The sequence below is a fragment of the Diadema antillarum genome, unplaced genomic scaffold, assembly GCF_040938485.1.
Source record: "Diadema antillarum isolate AM-2024a unplaced genomic scaffold, OU_Dant_1.0 seq00001259_RagTag, whole genome shotgun sequence".
Lineage (NCBI taxonomy): Eukaryota > Metazoa > Echinodermata > Echinoidea > Diadematoida > Diadematidae > Diadema > Diadema antillarum.
The window spans coordinates 117,231-135,554 of NW_027272042.1; the positions used below are offsets into that span (position 1 = coordinate 117,231).

Genomic DNA, 18,324 nt, shown 5'->3' on the forward strand with positions numbered 1-18,324 from the left:
TTGTCACCCCAGCGACGTTATGTTCATACAAACTATTTATGAGAGAGTTCTGTCCCGACTACACAGGGCCACTGTTTACCTTGCTGCTTTGTGTCTCATTATTGGGTTCTGCAGGCGGCAAATCGTGATAAACGTGTTGATGGCATTAAACAGCGCCCCCAGGAGTCCTCCGACAAAGCCCATAGCGATGAAAATGAGCAGATCTACTGCTGTCCACAGGTTGCACTTCCCTTCACCACACTATTGATAAACAGACACTATCAAATTAAACGCTACTGTCCAAGCATAACAATTTCTCACACACACCTGACATTAATAGGATAACAAAAATGTATGTCCATGTAGATTTCACTCCTGCAATTAATTCTGTTATCAGTTAAATGGAGGTAGGGTATTTGAGGAATTCTTTCACCAGCAAAATTTCTGAATACAACTGTTCAGAGTAGGATTTTTCCCTTGAACACCTGGCGTGCATTTGGCAGAGACAAGGAAGCAAAAGAATTCTGTACAAAAGCATCAAAATTTTATGAATCATGTACACCTGTTTGGATAACAAGGACAATTAGTCATCATAAACATCTTTCATCATCATGAGTTAAGCTTTCAAGCGTACCACATGACTGTACTGTATAGGCGTTTTCACAGCAGCCCGATAAAAATCCAAGCTCGAGATATTTTTCGCGATGGCAAATTAGCGCGCTATTTCATTTCTTATTCACATCAGCCCGAAGAGAATTAGCCCGAAATTTTTTTGAGCTGATTTGACAGCTGAGCATGTGCAAACAGCATCAGTAATGTGTGCACTTTCAAAAATTCCTCATGATTTGTGTGCAGTTTGCCTCGATCGATCGGGTCACATACGCTAGGCATGATGGGATGCATTGCGCTAATTTCTTGAGGTGTTTTCACATAATCAAATAGCGCGCTAGTTCGCCAATTATCCTGCTATTTCAGAAATTTCCCGAGTTGGACTCGAGAAATTTTCTCGATCAGAGCGATACAATTAGCGCGCTAATTTGTGTTCACATTATCAAATAGCGCGCTATTTCTTGATCGGGTTAATTTCCCAAGTCAGAAAATAGCGCGCTATTTCGAAACATCGGGCTGATGTGAAAACGCCTATTGTTGCAGATTTGAGGGCAATCGTTTCCATGATGTCAGGAACATTTAAGACATGTTTTCTATTGAACATGAATGTAAAATTGTTTGACAATTTTTTTTTTCACCACCCTGAAAGAGAAATCAAGATTCTCTTTAAAACAAATGCTATGTCATTCCTTTGCAATGCATTACATGATACATACATTCTGAAATAATGAATACATTTATTGAAGTGCAGACAGCTAAAATATGCAAACAGTACTTCAAAACTGGAGACATGCTATGAAGTGATGCTGAAGGGAAAAATGAAAGCTTGTACAGTATCTTTCAAATAGAAATTAGAAAAATATATTTTAAAAAAAAATATCATGTTTCATCAAACACTGTTAGGCTTAGCGGGCATTGCAAGAAAGTCCAATTGCAATCGATTGCAAATATCAATTGAAAATTTTGTAATTTATTGCAAGACTTTTATTAAAGTGATTTTGGGGATCTGCAAATGACTGCAACTTTCTTGCAACACCCCATTGACACTTGTCATCTGGGTTCACTCTGAAATATCTTCCAAAATTTGTGTTATAGCATGATCACTGTGTCAATTCAAGATGCACCTACCATGAATACTCCAAAGTCAATCAAACCAGGCTGGCTGAGCCCTCCCCAGTCGTTGTAATTTATCCCCGACATCAGGAAGTTGAGGGCGAAAGTCGCGCACATAGCACAGAAAAACTGTAAGAAAATTACAAACATGGGACCTGTACTTTAGCAAAATTTACAGCATTGATATGCTTGTGTGGAATGAAATTTTCACAAATTTTTCTTAAAAAGAAAAAGCACAAAAGAAGAAGCAAAAGAGAATCTCATAAGAGAAGGGAGGACATGCTTATCACATCTAAGTTACTCAACTTTAAAAACAGAGAGCTTGATTTCAAGTGACAGCGGTATAAATCACCTTTAATATACACATACTTCTTCATCTGTCATGCAATAAACACTAAACAGCAAACGAAGACTTTGAAATGCTTTTTCGGAACAGTACTGACTAGCTTGCAAGTGCTGAAGTCTCTGTATCGTAGAAAAGTATTGATAGCTTATATTCCAGATGACTGTCCATCAATACTATTGCTTGTTGGTGTTTACATACAACAGTCTATGACACCTATCTTTTTTTTTAATGACTCTACTAGTGTCATTTCATATTTCTAAAACTGGAATTCAGTTGCTGATTTGGAGAAAACATTTGAATGTAAGATTGAGATGAACTGTCACTTACCGTCCGCCATGTCAAAGCTTGGTTCCAAAAGGAGGACCCTTCCTCCAAGCTAAAGAGGACTCCACCTATGGGAGCCCCAAAGGCAGCTGTTCAAAAAAAGTGGAAGGAGTTCAAAATCATAACAGTGATTTCTATTATTCAGGAGAAGGGTGTGATAAGTAGAGTGGGATACAAAATAATTTGCTTATTTGGAAATGGTGACATAATATGTATAAATATTTGCCCATCACCCTTTGAAAGAAACATTGATATAACATCAAAGGAGCATGATGAGTCACAATTTGCTGCAAAGAAGTAGTTGAGATTATTACATGATACTCATGTTGGACTTCAGAGGTATGTCTAATGTCATCATGATTCATTCAATATTCCAACCAAATGCACATATCTACTTTATATATGAGTTTCTTTTAAAACTGTAACAGTGAAAGTGAATAAGTTAAGAGAGCATTTTGAACTATTTAATGCAGATTTGCATTCATGATTAAAGAACTGCAGTACATTTGATATATGAAGACAGTTTTATCTAAATCATTTTTGAGAAAGTTTTTTTTTCTTTTCAAACCAAACAAGGAGGATGGCAAACTGGCAAAGCATTTAAACACATGAAACAATGTGACTGCTAGAATGTCCAAAGGATCATTATACCAAAGTTTATTTATAACACCAGGACCCTATTTCATGAAGAGTTATAATTGATTAATAGTTGATTTCCATTGTAAGTTTATGGCAGCTGATGTGGTAAGGAAATTTATAATCTATTATACAGTATCTTTTGATAAAATGGGGCCAAGGGGCCTTGAATTTTGTGTCGAGAGTGTGTACGTGGGGTGTGTGTGTGTGTGTGTGGGGGGGGGGGGGGTGAGGAAAAAAAGATGGGGTCATACCTGCTACCCCAGCTGCAGCTCCACCCGAAACAAAGTCCCTCTTGTCTCTGGAGGTTAAGGATGGAAGACAAAGCAAAAATTGGAACATTAAAATTGCAGATTGGCCATTTGGAAACATATATTTTCAAGGAATGTGTGTAAGTCATTAAGTCATGACTTTTAAATGCATGAGCATATATCAGGATTACTGAACTAAGTGTTCTTGCGGAATGTAGCAAAATATTCTTTGTCTACATCAAATAGGCTTACCAAATTCCGAATTCAAGTTCATCACATCTACAGCTATTGACATCTTTATCTGTAATATCAATAATTCTTGAGAATGACCTGGCTCAATCACTGAGCTGTATGGAACGCCATTAAGGAAACAATACAAAATTCATTTCACTCCAGCCAATATTCATTTCACTTTTAACAAATACATTTCACTCACAAACATTGATTTTACTTTTTATAAAAATACATTTCACTTTTCACAATAATACATTTCACTTTTAAATTAAAATTCATTTCACTTTTCACAAAAATACATTTCACTTTTGCATTAAACTTCATCTCACTTTTCACAAAAATACATTTCACTTTTGAATTAAAATTCATTTCACTTTTGAATTAAAATTCATTTCACTTTTCACAAAAATACATTTCACTTTTACATAAAGATTCATTTCACTTTTCATGAAAATACATTTCACTTTTAGATACAAATTCATTTCACTCTTCACAAAAATACATTTCACTTTGGCGTACCATATCACTCAGACGAAACCATTTCACTGCGCTAAAACCATTTCACTCTGATAAAACCATTTCACTCTGATACAAAAAAATACGTTCCTCTTTTTTCCCGGCCAAAAGGTGGCGCCAGTCTGAGAGGAGTCACAGTGCCAGGGCACTTTGTTAGCACTGAGCCGAGGTGAGTAGCCGGCCAGCTGGCCGGCTGGCTATGCATGCAGTACCTAGATTTTAAATACTTAGTAGCCAGTCAGTCGGCAAGCCCGAAAAAACCCGTCTAGAATATCCAAGTCCTCGCACGCGAGTTGACCCCGCAAGTCATAGAGAGCGCGATTGGAGAATCGTTTTGAAATGCTCATATCTTGGTCACTGAATTACGTTTTCACATGATTTTTCTTTTATTTGATAGGTAAAGGTTAAAACTTGGATGCTATCTTGTTGATTTATCCAAGAACGACATGAAAGATTATCAACTTCGTGGCTAACTAATTGCAGATGTTCCGGTAATAATGGATACAGATATTCTTCTAAAATTCTCCTAAAAGTCTTCTTTTTCATCGTGGGACACCAACAAAAGTTATATCATGTAAAAGGAAATTTATTCAGCTTTAAGATGATACCTAAAAGTGTAATGTGATGATTTGTAGATGGGTCAGCAGCCAGCTGATATCATAGGGATGTCATTCCTTTTTTTCTCGGCACGAAATCGCGAAGTACTGTACTGTCCCACATATAGAAATTGACGTGTGTCTTCGATGCCTTTGTACGTGTGTGTTACTGTATGAACGACCCCAGCGTAAATACACGTGGTCAGTTTCGAGCGTCTGGCTGTGATATACTGTACTTGTGTCTGTCATTAGACATTACGTACTAATAGTCTACAGCCTCTTGCTGGGCCTCCCTCTCTCTCTCTCTCTCTCTCTCCCTCTCTTTTTTGATTATATGTCTTGTTCTTGTTATTCATAATACAATGTATGTTTGTTTTGTTTGCTTTTGTCCACCCTTCTGATTTCGTCAACAGGAAGTGTCTGATTCTCAGTTTCATTCTGCCATCAATCATTCACATCACTCTCTCTCAATTCAAAGCATCCTAAGCATCCACTCAAATACATTATAACCACTACTTATACCGTTCACTCCGCTAAAGTGAACACAGTTACATTACATGTATATCGAAATTCCGCTTACATTATCCACCTTTTTTTTTACATGCTTGGTTATAACAACATTTTGATATAACAAAAGAAAGCTGTTGATCCCAAGGACTTCACTACATTACTTCACTCTATTACTATAGGCCTACCTAACTAGGCAGAGAAATTTACATACATTATTGCACGTGCCATTCTCATCAATTAATAAAATACCTTTTTTTTTCATTAATAACAACAGAGAAAGGAGCACAATCCACAAGTTTTTTTTCTTTATAAATGTATATACATCTCCATATATATATATTTATTACATGTAAGTGTTGAAAGAACTACATTGCAGTTAAGTTTCAAGGTATCCACCAATCTTCATGACAATGTATCACACACATAACAAAAAAAAATACCTAAAGTAAGAGCTGCATAAGCAGTCTACAGTTTTATCTACTTTTTAGCAGTATAGTCAAATGCAATTTTAGATCATTTTATTTTTTTTATTTACAACTTGTATAACTCTCATTTATTTATTCATCCATTTATTAATTATTTTTAATTTATTTTTTGGTGGTGGTATTGGACTCAGTCTCCAGCCAAGTGGCATGTAAGAGACCTGCGAAAGGTACAACTGTCAGCGGTCTTGTGAGTACATGTAGGAACGCGAGTAGGATCAGTCTGTCTTGACTACAACATTGATGTACAGTGAACATTTCAAAAAAAAAAATCTTCTGGTGAAGCTCAGTAATAAGACAAGAGCAAATGAATGTACCAGGTAGTTTGAACAATTGCAGAGCTGCATTGTATGGAGCAGATCTGTACAAATAAAATGCCGGCAAATTTGACACTGGCAATAAACAAACTATACTGATACCGATGTTGCACAAACATGAAACAGTTGTGAATATGGCTTGAATGTTATGTAAGTGAATAAAATCAAGCAAGAATACCACAAATGTTTTGAGGCAATACTCTGTAAATTACATGCCATCTACACTTTTGGCAAGGTTTCACTCAAATGATACATGTACAGAGATAACTTCATTAATAGTTCAAACTGCATGAATGTTTGAGGGTGTACAAATGCCCTTGAGTACTCTGAAGGCAGGTACACATACGTGTATCTACTATAGTATTCACATCGCCAAGGTTTCACACACATGAATAGAGGGTGACAGTAAACTGGCAGCTGCAAGAGCAATTTGAAGGTGTACATGTATACATATGAAGTGTACTTACTGGAAACAAAATGAAACATGTACAAAATATATAAACTTCATCGACAGTCCAAACAGCAGAGAATGTTTTGAAGGTGTACATATGCCCTTAAATACTTTGAAGGCAAGTACAATGTATCTATTGGTCACACTGCCAATGTTTCAAACACATGAACTGGCAGCTGCATCAACAATTCAGAAGTGTACATACTACATATGAAGCAGGGGCGGATCCAGGAATTCCGTAAAGAGGGGACGCGTTTACAAAATTAAAGGGGGGCGCATGCACCCCTCCCCCCATTTTTTTCTTTTAATTTCTTTTGTTTAAACAAAAAATAAAGGGGGGCGTGCGCCAGTTGCGGTCCTAACTGGATCCGCCAATGTATGAAGTACACTTTATACTGGAAACTAAACAGATAAAAAATTTAAAGTAACTTTAAAACATCAATATAACTGGAAATCAAAGCAGACAGATTAGATTTGGCCTTATAGCATCTTGCAAAACATCTATGTGAAGAAATCTTTCATTCCCAACTTTAGCATTGACTGTATATAATCTTATCTGAAATGTCAAAAGGCAAACTAATCATCCCAACATCTCTGTCAACTGAATACACATGTACACGTATCAGTACATGTACACAAGCAGTATCATACACATTTAAAATATCTGTGTGTCACTCTCTTCATGGTTATGACCGAGTGAATGATACAAATGTGTATTCGAACCCCTTACCAGTAACAACACTCGACAACACTGGGGTAGACTACAGGCCAACATGAAACCCCCCAGGTGTTATAAAAATCTGCTCATCTTACCTTTCACAAGGTCCACAATTTTTCTTTATAGGTATCTAATAAGAGCATGCCCGTTCAATGCGAACATGTTCAAAATTTTGGTTGATTTGGTGGAAGTACTAATGTAATGTATCATCTATCTAACTGTTGTGTCAAAATCTTCATCTTCCTTATCCCTTCTTGACCGTTCAATTCCTTTTGGTGACATACCTAGTGTATCTTCCTGATCGAACAGAATTCTTACATCTTTGAAACCTCTTCTGAAATGGGTCACAACCAAAATATTAGCAATAAAACATGCATACATGTACTAACTAAACCTCTTATAGTGCTTCAGTGATGATGTACAAATTAAATTCATACCTTCAGCAACAAGACATGCCCCTGTCGAGTAATGGCTGTACGTCCAGATACTACTTCATACTGTACAATGTACTTGCTTCCATAACATTTATCAAGAATATCATGAAGGATAATATTTAGTTTAATCAGGGCTCATTATTCTGCCATCTGTACAAACTCCAAAGTAATTTAAATGCACATAATTTAACATATACTATCTTGCATAGTTCCACACATTGATGTATCTGTAATGGTCGAACTTCACATTTACTACAACAACCATGCTTTTCAAAGAATATACATGTACATCCTCTTTACTAAAAATGTTACCGTAAAGATGAATGAAGTTGATATACAGTAACATACTGTAATATGTTACAATTGTATATCAACTTCATTCTTCCTATTGTATCATATCACATATTTAGCACCTTTCTGAGGTAGGTTATCATGATCACATACTGCTCTAGGTTTTTCAATGAAATGAAAAAGTTGACAGGTGTACTAATCAGTTGTTTCTATTCTTGTGAGGAAGTCACTCAGCGCTTGCAAAACAGCAGTGCTCTCCTTGATAAAAATCTGTCAGAGATTGAATGGTACGTGTGCATCCAAGAAAACAAAATACACTATAGAACTGACAGTGTAGATCTTCTCGTTTATGTCATGCAGATTTTCCTGGAGGCCACAGAGAAGAGAATCACCTTAAATATGCATGTTCCATCGGTGTGATGTCAGGTACTGGGGATACCTACATATACAATGTGACACAAATAGAGAAAATTAATCATAGATGATATTATAAACCATTATTCACAATAACATGTCCGAAAACATTATGTTGGAGTAAACCCCAATTCAAGCAGAGAGAAACTACAGACATGCACTGTACTATGGTAAACATATGAAGAGTCTGTTCGCAAAAACCGATAAGTCCATTTTTGAAGATTTTCAAGTACGGTCTCTGTCATTAAGTACAAAATAACACCTTTTAAATGAGATATTGGTCACTACATATAAAAGGGCATTTTTGAAGCTATGTCAAAAAGAAGCAAAAATTTTCTTAGTATTCTCTTTATTTTTCCTGACCTTTAATCGCAAATATCTCCATTTGGCAAATATGGACTTATCAGTTTTTGCGAACAAACTCTTCATATTATTCTGAGAATAATTGCATTCATTCAGACATCCTCGTAAACTTTATTGTTACAAATTGTAGATGCGGAAGACTAGTAATACATCTCTATATTTACTGACAACCTGTATACCAACTTGAAAAATTCAAATAGCCTGGTACTCTATTAGTGTTAATATTGCAGCCGGGTCAACTCTTAAACATGTCATGAAAATTATGTTTACATCAAATACTAGAATCGCTCTTGTGCCTTCTTTCTCCATGCGAAAGAAAAAAACTACTACTAATAATAATATTGAATCTATACTGTTCTTGTTTGTATTAAGTGATGAGTAGGTGCCTAAATCATATAATAATTAACTACTAAGAAATGAAGACTAAGACCCTGTTTATTATAGACAGCATACACATTGTACACTGTACAATTTTTGTGAATAAGTTGTAAATTCAAATTTACAAATTGCCATCGCCACATACAATTGTAGGCCTACCGCCACCGGCCTACACTGACTCACTGTACACAACACACGATATCACAAAGTTCCAATTGAGCGAATGAACAACGCTAATTTCAATATATGGGACTGACCCTGCACCTCCGCAGAGATCGTTCGGTACGGTCCGAAAAAGTCCCCTTCCGCACTAGATGCGATCGCGTGACCTTCCGGAGGACTAGAATACATTATTTGGCCTCTAAAAATGCAATCTTCAGGCCTAATTTTTAACAAGTTATGCTTCTAGGGCACCGTCGATCTTGGTATCTGCGTAAAGCACGAAGTATTGTAGACAGAAAGATCCGTCTGTCCGGAGGACTCTTTTATATTTTGCCATTAACGCTGTCCTCCGTAGACAGACGGAAGGTTGCAGTATCCATTGCTGTGTGGATGTTCTTAACCACTGTCTCTATGGAAAATTTGGTGAGGTACCTCACCCTTCTCGATTGCGTCTAATTCACGGCCCTAGGTCGGCAAATGTAAGCTTGTATGGTGAATTTATTTTTTTAAGAATACGTTACACTCACCAGATTAATGAATAATCCAACATTTTAGGAGAATTTTCAACGTAAAACACAGCCTGTCGCGTCGTCACATTCAAACTGCAGAAACATACACTATGAATCTATTAGCCAATCACATGCGAGGTAGTTTCTACGTGTTTGTTTTACTAAAACACGTACCTCGCATGTGATTGGCTTAGCAATTGTTACAGATTCAAAATGGCGACTTACTGCTCGCGAACGGCGATGTTGCGATATCGATAAAATTTCTGCAGTATAACCGAGGTTATGTGAGTATTTCGATTGCACAATGTGAGAAATTTATCCCAAATATTGCTGCATAATGTGTCATGTCATGTCATACTTGTTTGAATGTAAAAAAGCTGTCTGAAATTTGGTTTATCGTAACGTTTGATCTGTGCGCGACTGCTCCACACAGGAGCCGCAATCATTGACTTCGGTCTGTATACGGAGGGGATCCGTGAAGCCAGACGCAGTCTCCGCGGAACATTCCCCGACGGACAGATACAGACCGATCTTTCGGTCAAGAAGTATTGCCGACCTGATGAACAAAAAGTCACATCAATCCCCTTTTTAGATGGGTCAGCAGCCAGCTATAAACACGGGAATGTTTTGAAAGAGGAAAAATACTATGTCAACTTCGAGATACTATTTAAACGGCAAAAAAATAGACCTACTCATTTTGAACCGGAAAAAAATAGCATGTCGATCACAAGAAGTCACACATCAAACTTACCCCACAACATCGCTGTTGAAAAGCGTTGTAAAACACACGTTAATTATTCAGCAAGTCAGGTGTAGATTCAATCCTCGATGTAGTATGCATGTAACGGCACGAGCGTGCATGTGAGTGAGGCCGAGGCGAGGACCGTCGACTGCTAGCTCGCCTCGCGTCGCTTCCGCGCCAGCGTTAGCGCGCTAAATCTTGGTACTGCATAGCCAGCCGGCCAGCTGGCCGGCCACTCACCTCAGCTCAGTGCTAAGTGCCATGGCACTGTGACTCCTCTCAGACTGGCGCCACCTTTTGGCCGGGAAAAAAGAGGAACGTATTTTTTTTTGTATCAGAGTGAAATGGTTTTATCAGAGTGAAATGGTTTTAGCGCAGTGAAATGGTTTTGTCTGAGTGATATGGTACGCCAAAGTGAAATGTATTTTTGTGAAGAGTGAAATGAATTTGTATTTAAAAGTGAAATGTATTTTTGTGAAAAGTGAAATGAATCTTTATGTAAAAGTGAAATGTATTTTTGTGAAAAGTGAAATGAATCTTTATGTAAAAGTGAAATGTATTTTTGTGAAAAGTGAAATGAATTTTAATTCAAAAGTGAAATGTATTTTTGTGAAAAGTGAGATGAAGTTTAATTCAAAAGTGAAATGTATTTTTGTGAAAAGTGAAATGAATTTTAATTTAAAAGTGAAATGTATTATTGTGAAAAGTGAAATGTATTTTTATAAAAAGTAAAATCAATGTTTGTGAGTGAAATGTATTTGTTAAAAGTGAAATGAATATTGGCTGGAGTGAAATGAATTTGTATTTAAAAGTGAAATGTATTTTTGTGAAAAGTGAAATGAATCTTTATGTAAAAGTGAAATGTATTTTTGTGAAAAGTGAAATGAATCTTTATGTAAAAGTGAAATGTATTTTTGTGAAAAGTGAAATGAATTTTAATTCAAAAGTGAAATGTATTTTTGTGAAAAGTGAGATGAAGTTTAATTCAAAAGTGAAATGTATTTTTGTGAAAAGTGAAATGAATTTTAATTTAAAAGTGAAATGTATTATTGTGAAAAGTGAAATGTATTTTTATAAAAAGTAAAATCAATGTTTGTGAGTGAAATGTATTTGTTAAAAGTGAAATGAATATTGGCTGGAGTGAAATGAATTTGTATTTAAAAGTGAAATGTATTTTTGTGAAAAGTGAAATGAATCTTTATGTAAAAGTGAAATGTATTTTTGTGAAAAGTGAAATGAATCTTTATGTAAAAGTGAAATGTATTTTTGTGAAAAGTGAAATGAATTTTAATTCAAAAGTGAAATGTATTTTTGTGAAAAGTGAGATGAAGTTTAATTCAAAAGTGAAATGTATTTTTGTGAAAAGTGAAATGAATTTTAATTTAAAAGTGAAATGTATTATTGTGAAAAGTGAAATGTATTTTTATAAAAAGTAAAATCAATGTTTGTGAGTGAAATGTATTTGTTAAAAGTGAAATGAATATTGGCTGGAGTGAAATGAATTTTGTATTGTTTCCTTAATGGCGTTCCATAGAGCTGGATTACTGACTCATACAATATTTTTCTCTTGCTAGCCCACCATCCATGAAACCTTTAACCCATTAAAGATGAACTGATGTTGCTATTACACATATTTTCCATAGGCATCTGCCTGAGTATATTCAATTCATGAAATTCTTCCGTCGAGATGTTTTCATTGCAACTGATTGACAAATTGCCCTACATCGACGTAAATAAGCACTATTAAAATTGATCAGTGTTTTAGTAGTAGCCAAGATAAAAAAATCTTGGGTGTACATACTCATGCAGGATTCGAACCTACGACCTCCTGATCTCCAGACAGGCGTCATCTCCACTAGACCACCGAGCTTCCTGACGTCTGTCCGGTGATCAGGATGTCGTAGGTTCGAATCCTGCTCGAGTATGTGCGCCCATGATTTTTTATCATGGCTACTACTAAAACACTGATCAATTCAGTGCTCATTTACGTCGAAGTAGGGCAATTTGTCAATCAGTTGCAATGCCTGAGTATACTCTGGACTAGTCTTTAATGGGTTAATAATCTTCCTGTCAGGAGGGTACAAACTGTATGATGGGCAGAGAGCGTTCTAACCTGTCCGTTCTAAAGTAAGGAAAGTCAAAGTTGAGCCTGCGGAATGTGATGCTCTGGAATTGTGGGATACCTGCCCCAACGATGGCACCGCTGTGGATCATGGGTCCTTCCTTCCCGACAAAGAGACCTGTAGTAAACGAAAAGAACATACTCATTTTAATTCAATGCTAAAAAGAAAGAAAAGAATGTGTCAGAATAAAATGCCGTGGTGTCAAGGATTCAAAGTCAGATGCCAAATGAACTGTGTGATGAATGCAGCTTCATGTACATAGAAAGTATGACATTAACTCATAACATGCCACATTCACATAAATCTGCCTTTGATATTTGATGGATTATCACATCCATGTTTACTATCACACAGCAGAGTGCCACATTTGGGATGCAGCATTTGACACACCAGCATGTAGTCATTGCATCAGCCTCTTGACCTTAAAAAATTCTACTACGGGCAAGGCAGGGTCTGTTTGTTATTGTTGTTGTTGTTGTTTTTTTTTTGCTTCTAAAGGTAATGCCAAGAATCCACTGTTCTACCTGTCAAGAAAGCTTTTGTCAGACAAGGCTATTATTTTTAATCAGAAGTCTCCACATATGTTTTATCATTCATATTAGTTTTAGTATTTGGCAGTGGAGGATAAGCATATAATAGGCACTAGCTGTAAACTCCATGGAGACATTATGATAGTTCTGTATTGACTAATGCATGTGTTCTAATTATTCACATCTATTGAATATGTGGTAGCAATGTCCAAGGCTGGTGAAAAATAAATGAATAGATAGATGGACAGACAGAGATAAGCAGATATAACAACAAATAGATTATAGACAACAAAGTAAATAAATGAATGAAGGAATAAATGGGTATATTGGAAGAATGCAAACATTGATTACAGAAAAAAAAGGAATGAATGACTGATATACAGTAAAACTTGAAATGAATAAGGAATGAAAAAAGGAAGAAAACAGTATAATCACAGATAATCAATTACGATATATGTTAACTGAAAACAGCTCTAAATTTGAGTGAAGGAAAACTCCTCAACATGTCAATGCCCACCTCCCGCCACACTGAAGAGTACACCAATGGCCTTGGAGACCAGCGTCTTGAGGCGGACCACATGAGGTACCTTGACTCCATTGAGGTAGCACTTGATCTCCGGTATGCCTGATCCACCTGCTATTGGCTAAATGAAGATAATTATATACATATATGTATACAATGTGTTAATCATTATGCATAGTATTCACCATAATATCATGCTGCATACATGAACTTGTATAGATCACTGAGTGAAACTTTGACAATTGTGAGAGAGTAAAGTCCACCACCTCCGGTAAACACAATCGAAATGAATTGCATCAACTTAACATTGCGCATAAAAAATTTGCATTATTTGCTTTATATGACTGATCAAATATGCAAATTGTACGTTGTGATCTGGGGGACATTTCATGAAGCACTTTGTCTGACAAAGTTGTCGGACAAACTTGCTCTCAGCCAATCAGATACAAGGATTTCAGTGGCTTGTAACAGTTTGTCAGAAAAATATCCGACCCAGATGCTTTATGAAATGCCCCCCTGATCAACTGTCTAATCAGGTAGAAGTGTCATGATTTAATGGATGCAGAATGTGCTTTCCATGACAAGGTCCTACATTTGAATCCTTTCATGGCTCTTTGGTATCCATTTCTGCTCATACATATAAATCTGTAAAAGCAGAAAGATACTGCACTTATCCACCAGTCCAACTGTACAATGTGTTTCCAATGTTTCAGACTCTAGATGCATGTGTGTGTTTCAACAAAAGTGTAAGCAACTTTCTTCTTCTGATCTGATTGATGTTTATCACATGCTATCAGCAAGTTATCACGCTCCTTCCACATGCAACAGTCGCTGACTAAAAATGGCTGACAGGTGAGAATGACACACTATGGTCAGTTTCATTTATTAGTCACCAGGTCAAGGAATAAGCTCATTGTTATCTCAAATTAAAGATAGTATGACTATGTGGGGAGGTAAAGGCCTGCAAAATACAAGCTTGGTTTACTGGCTACATTTACAATTTCACTCTGTGCTAAGTTCCTATCACTGACAAATAAACAAAACACATATATATGAATAATGACATACTGTAAAAGTGGATAATTTCACCCGACTTAATTTTTCGTGCTCTGCGAGGAAAGAATCAAGAAGAATCAAGACATCAACTAGCAAAAATATTTGTGTGCTTTTATTTTCACGCTAGTTTCTGTTTGTGTGAAATGCGTGAAAATTTCAGCACCGCGAAAATTTAAGTAGAATTAAACAAGATGAAGCATGACCTTTGGATGAACATGGATTTCATCTTCCTTTGTTGCATTAAAACTGTACACTTGTTTCATATTCAATTGTCTGCCATTATTCTACAACAAATTGTGAACAAGTTGTGTACAGGAAATGAAGGTGTCAAACCTTAACTCCAATCACACCTACCTCCATGGCCACCAAAAGTGAAGCTATCAGGACAAAGGACGCATTGAAGGCCATGAGAACAAGAAGAGGGAGACCAATACAGCTGTACACAGTACAGCCTTGCAGGACTGCATGGGCATGTGCGTCAGGGAAACTTAATGACAACACTAAGCACAATTAAAGTTTATATCAGTAAGCTACAAACAGGTTTATTATTATCATTATCATTATCATTATTATTATTATCATTATTATTATTACAATTATTATAATTATCATTATTAGTATAATTATCATTATTATTATAATTATTATCATTATTAGTATAATTATAATTATTATTATAATAGTAATTATTATTATCATTATTATTATTATAATTATTATCATTATTATTATTATCATTATCATTATTATCATAATCATTATTATTATCATTATTATTATTATTATTATTATTATTATTATCATTATTATTATCATCATCATCATCATCATCATTATTCATTTTTTCTAAGATACAGACTAACCTTATTTGGTGGCCAGGACAAAACAGAAAAACCACAACACAGCCCAATATATATTCACAAGATTCACTATATGTGACCATGCACCACAAAACAAACAAAAAGTCGCACCCCATTCATTTTACGTGAGGACTCAAAAAAGGTGAAATGGATAAACCAAGTCAATCTTGAGTTTTTCATATTTTCTGAAAGAGCTATACTTCTTCTACATTATTCTTCAGTTTGGTATCTTAACATGAATGGGAAAGTGTGTTTTTAGCAGTTTTTCTACAACCCTTTTTGGGGGAAGAGTAGAAGATCAGGTATGTCTTAGAGGCCGCTTTTCATGTCTTAAAATCCTTTGCACACTCTTCACTGTAAAGTCTAATAACTTTTGAAAGGATGACTGTACTGCTTTGATAGTTAGCATTAATCATGGGCAGCATGTGCTAACAGAACAAGCTCAATTTCAGCTTAATCTGATAATCCCTTCATTGTTGTTGCTCTGGAGGTTACATCCTGTGCTTTGTCCCTTTCATGGCACAGCTAGCACGGCTTGGTGAAGATTAAGCGCTTGAATAGACTGTGTACTTCAGAGCCTCTTTTCTCCGGTCACACTTTTCCACAGTGTGTGCTTTCTTTCCAGTATTTAGGTAGGTTACAGGAGTCCATTTGAATTATGATATACATCATTTTAAAGCTTAGAGTCTACTCTTTCAGAATCTGCCCTCATAAACAAGAAATCCATGTCTGGCGACTTTTTGTTGGTTTTGTGGTGCAGGGTCACATATATTATAAGATGACAATAAAGGGGATATTTCTGGAATAATATTGTAGACAGCAATGACTGACTGCCCAGTCAGCGTATAAGCATATTATGTGAATATATACTACAAAACTGGTAAACATCAAGAACAGTCAAATTATAGCAAGTGGTCGAGTTTGGTTGTATTCATCTGCTTTTATGTACCCTTTACACTGACAGCCCTCCTGCAGCATAATATTACCACTGAACATTCCTTGCTGAAATTGTGGCTCAATATGAAATTTGGGTGAATATATAAGTAAATAAAAAGAGCTAAGTCATCATAGGCACAACTGTATCTATTCTAGCTAAATGATACATTGCCTGACAAGTGAACAAAAACATTGATGACTGTATTTGGGAATGTATCATAGATTAAGATTCACCAGGGTATAATCTGCAAAGGATACAATTGTCCACTGTGCCAAGTTTCCAGTCACTGAGCAAATCAACAAAGTAGTTGATGAAGACAGCTACCTGAAGAAGAAGAAAAAAAAAACATCACCGGATATCGAAACTATTAGAGATGATGAAATTGTCTCATAATTTGTCTCCTTGAATACAACTGATGACAAAACCAGCAAAACCCATGCACTGTGAAATTTAAGAGCACTGTACTAACTGCTCACTTCCAGAGATTTTAAGGAGAAATCAGTCTGTGAGGAAGGAAAATTTTGAGAGAGCAAAATGTATGGGTCGCCCAGGAAACATAATATTCAATGGGTCATTGTGAGTCTACAGCTGCACAATTATGACATCATCGAATCTGATGTTTACATGAAAAGGTATACACATATCCACAGACATACAATGTACATATCTGATTCCATTTGTGTGAATAGAATGCACAAATCAATTTCTAAATCTCAAATTTTTCAAACAAAATCTATATCATTAATGAAGTGAATTTTGAAGACTCTCTCACCACACCACTTCAAAATATTCACAGTTGTAACATTTACGTAGCAGCCACACCTACCAGATCAATTTCTAAATCTCATATTTTTAACAAAATGGTCATCCCTATAGGATGACAAATTGTCATTCGTTATGTCATTAATGAAGTGAATTTTGCAGATTCCCTCACTGCATCTCCCTAAAATGGTCACAGTTGTAACATTTATGTGGCAGCCACACCTACCAGACCAGTGAGAATACCGATAGCTGCTGTCATGATCCAGCGGAAGACCTCAAGGTGACGGCTGGCCCAAGATTTCTTCCCCTCCAGCATCTCAGAGTAAACCTCACTGTAGCAGGTATCATAGTCCAGGCTCTGTCAGAATTGGGACCACAAGAAGTAACAACTACTATAACATTGATGTATTAGCACTATCTTTACCTTGGAACTGTAACTTAACAAGCAATCTGTGTACATATAGATTTTTGTGATCACACTTTTCTTTTGAATTGAGTTTGAATTCATGTTCTGGTATCTTTGATTTATTGTTGTTGCTTTTACCTTCTCATAATTTTCTAGATTGTTGTATATTTTTCTACATGTATCATGAGTGTAAGTGAAGCATTCAAGCTTAGAAACCATAAACTGAGATGTATCCAAACTCAAACACACAAAATCGAACTAATAACACGTACTGAATGCACTCACTCTCACTTTTTCTAGTGAAGTGAACCAAATTCTCCATCTTGTTCAAATCAGCTCCAGTGAGGCATAAAAATAACTCAACCATTATGCAGACTGGCACCATAACAAATCACTCCTTTCTAATTCGTACCAGATTTATTCAATATACAGTGAAAAGGCTCTTAAAGAAGGACACAGTGACATTTACATAATTTTCATTTCTGAATATCTACCAAGTGGTAAACTCAGGGTTTAGGAAACGCTCTAGATTTTGATGCAATTCTTTCTGATTTCTTACATCTCTGAAGAATAAAAAGCCTTAGTGGAAGAGAAAAATTATTTCCACAACAAACCAACCTTGAAAAATGGCAATATCTTTCATGTTTGTTTTAAAAACTCAAATTTGTTTTGTTCATTTTCACATGTGGTGTAACCTAACGATTATATACTTTCCTGTATCATCTTCCATATAACGGCTATCATAACTGATA

The 18,324-nt window shown here is 35.9% G+C and overlaps 1 protein-coding gene across 1 annotated transcript in view; it reads right to left on the minus strand.

Moving 5' to 3' along the window:
• The window catches only part of LOC139745366 (H(+)/Cl(-) exchange transporter 6-like), a 42,412-nt gene that overhangs the window by 16,284 nt on the left and 7,804 nt on the right, over positions 1–18,324 (minus strand). The window contains exons 3-11 of the mRNA XM_071655760.1: positions 17,393–17,524; positions 16,662–16,728; positions 14,962–15,068; positions 13,546–13,672; positions 12,489–12,615; positions 3,262–3,308; positions 2,375–2,460; positions 1,717–1,830; positions 80–240 (exon numbers count right to left, since the gene is read on the minus strand). Coding sequence (XP_071511861.1) covers positions 80–240; positions 1,717–1,830; positions 2,375–2,460; positions 3,262–3,308; positions 12,489–12,615; positions 13,546–13,672; positions 14,962–15,068; positions 16,662–16,728; positions 17,393–17,524 — 968 coding nt within the window. The remainder of the gene's footprint in view (positions 1–79; positions 241–1,716; positions 1,831–2,374; positions 2,461–3,261; positions 3,309–12,488; positions 12,616–13,545; positions 13,673–14,961; positions 15,069–16,661; positions 16,729–17,392; positions 17,525–18,324) is intronic.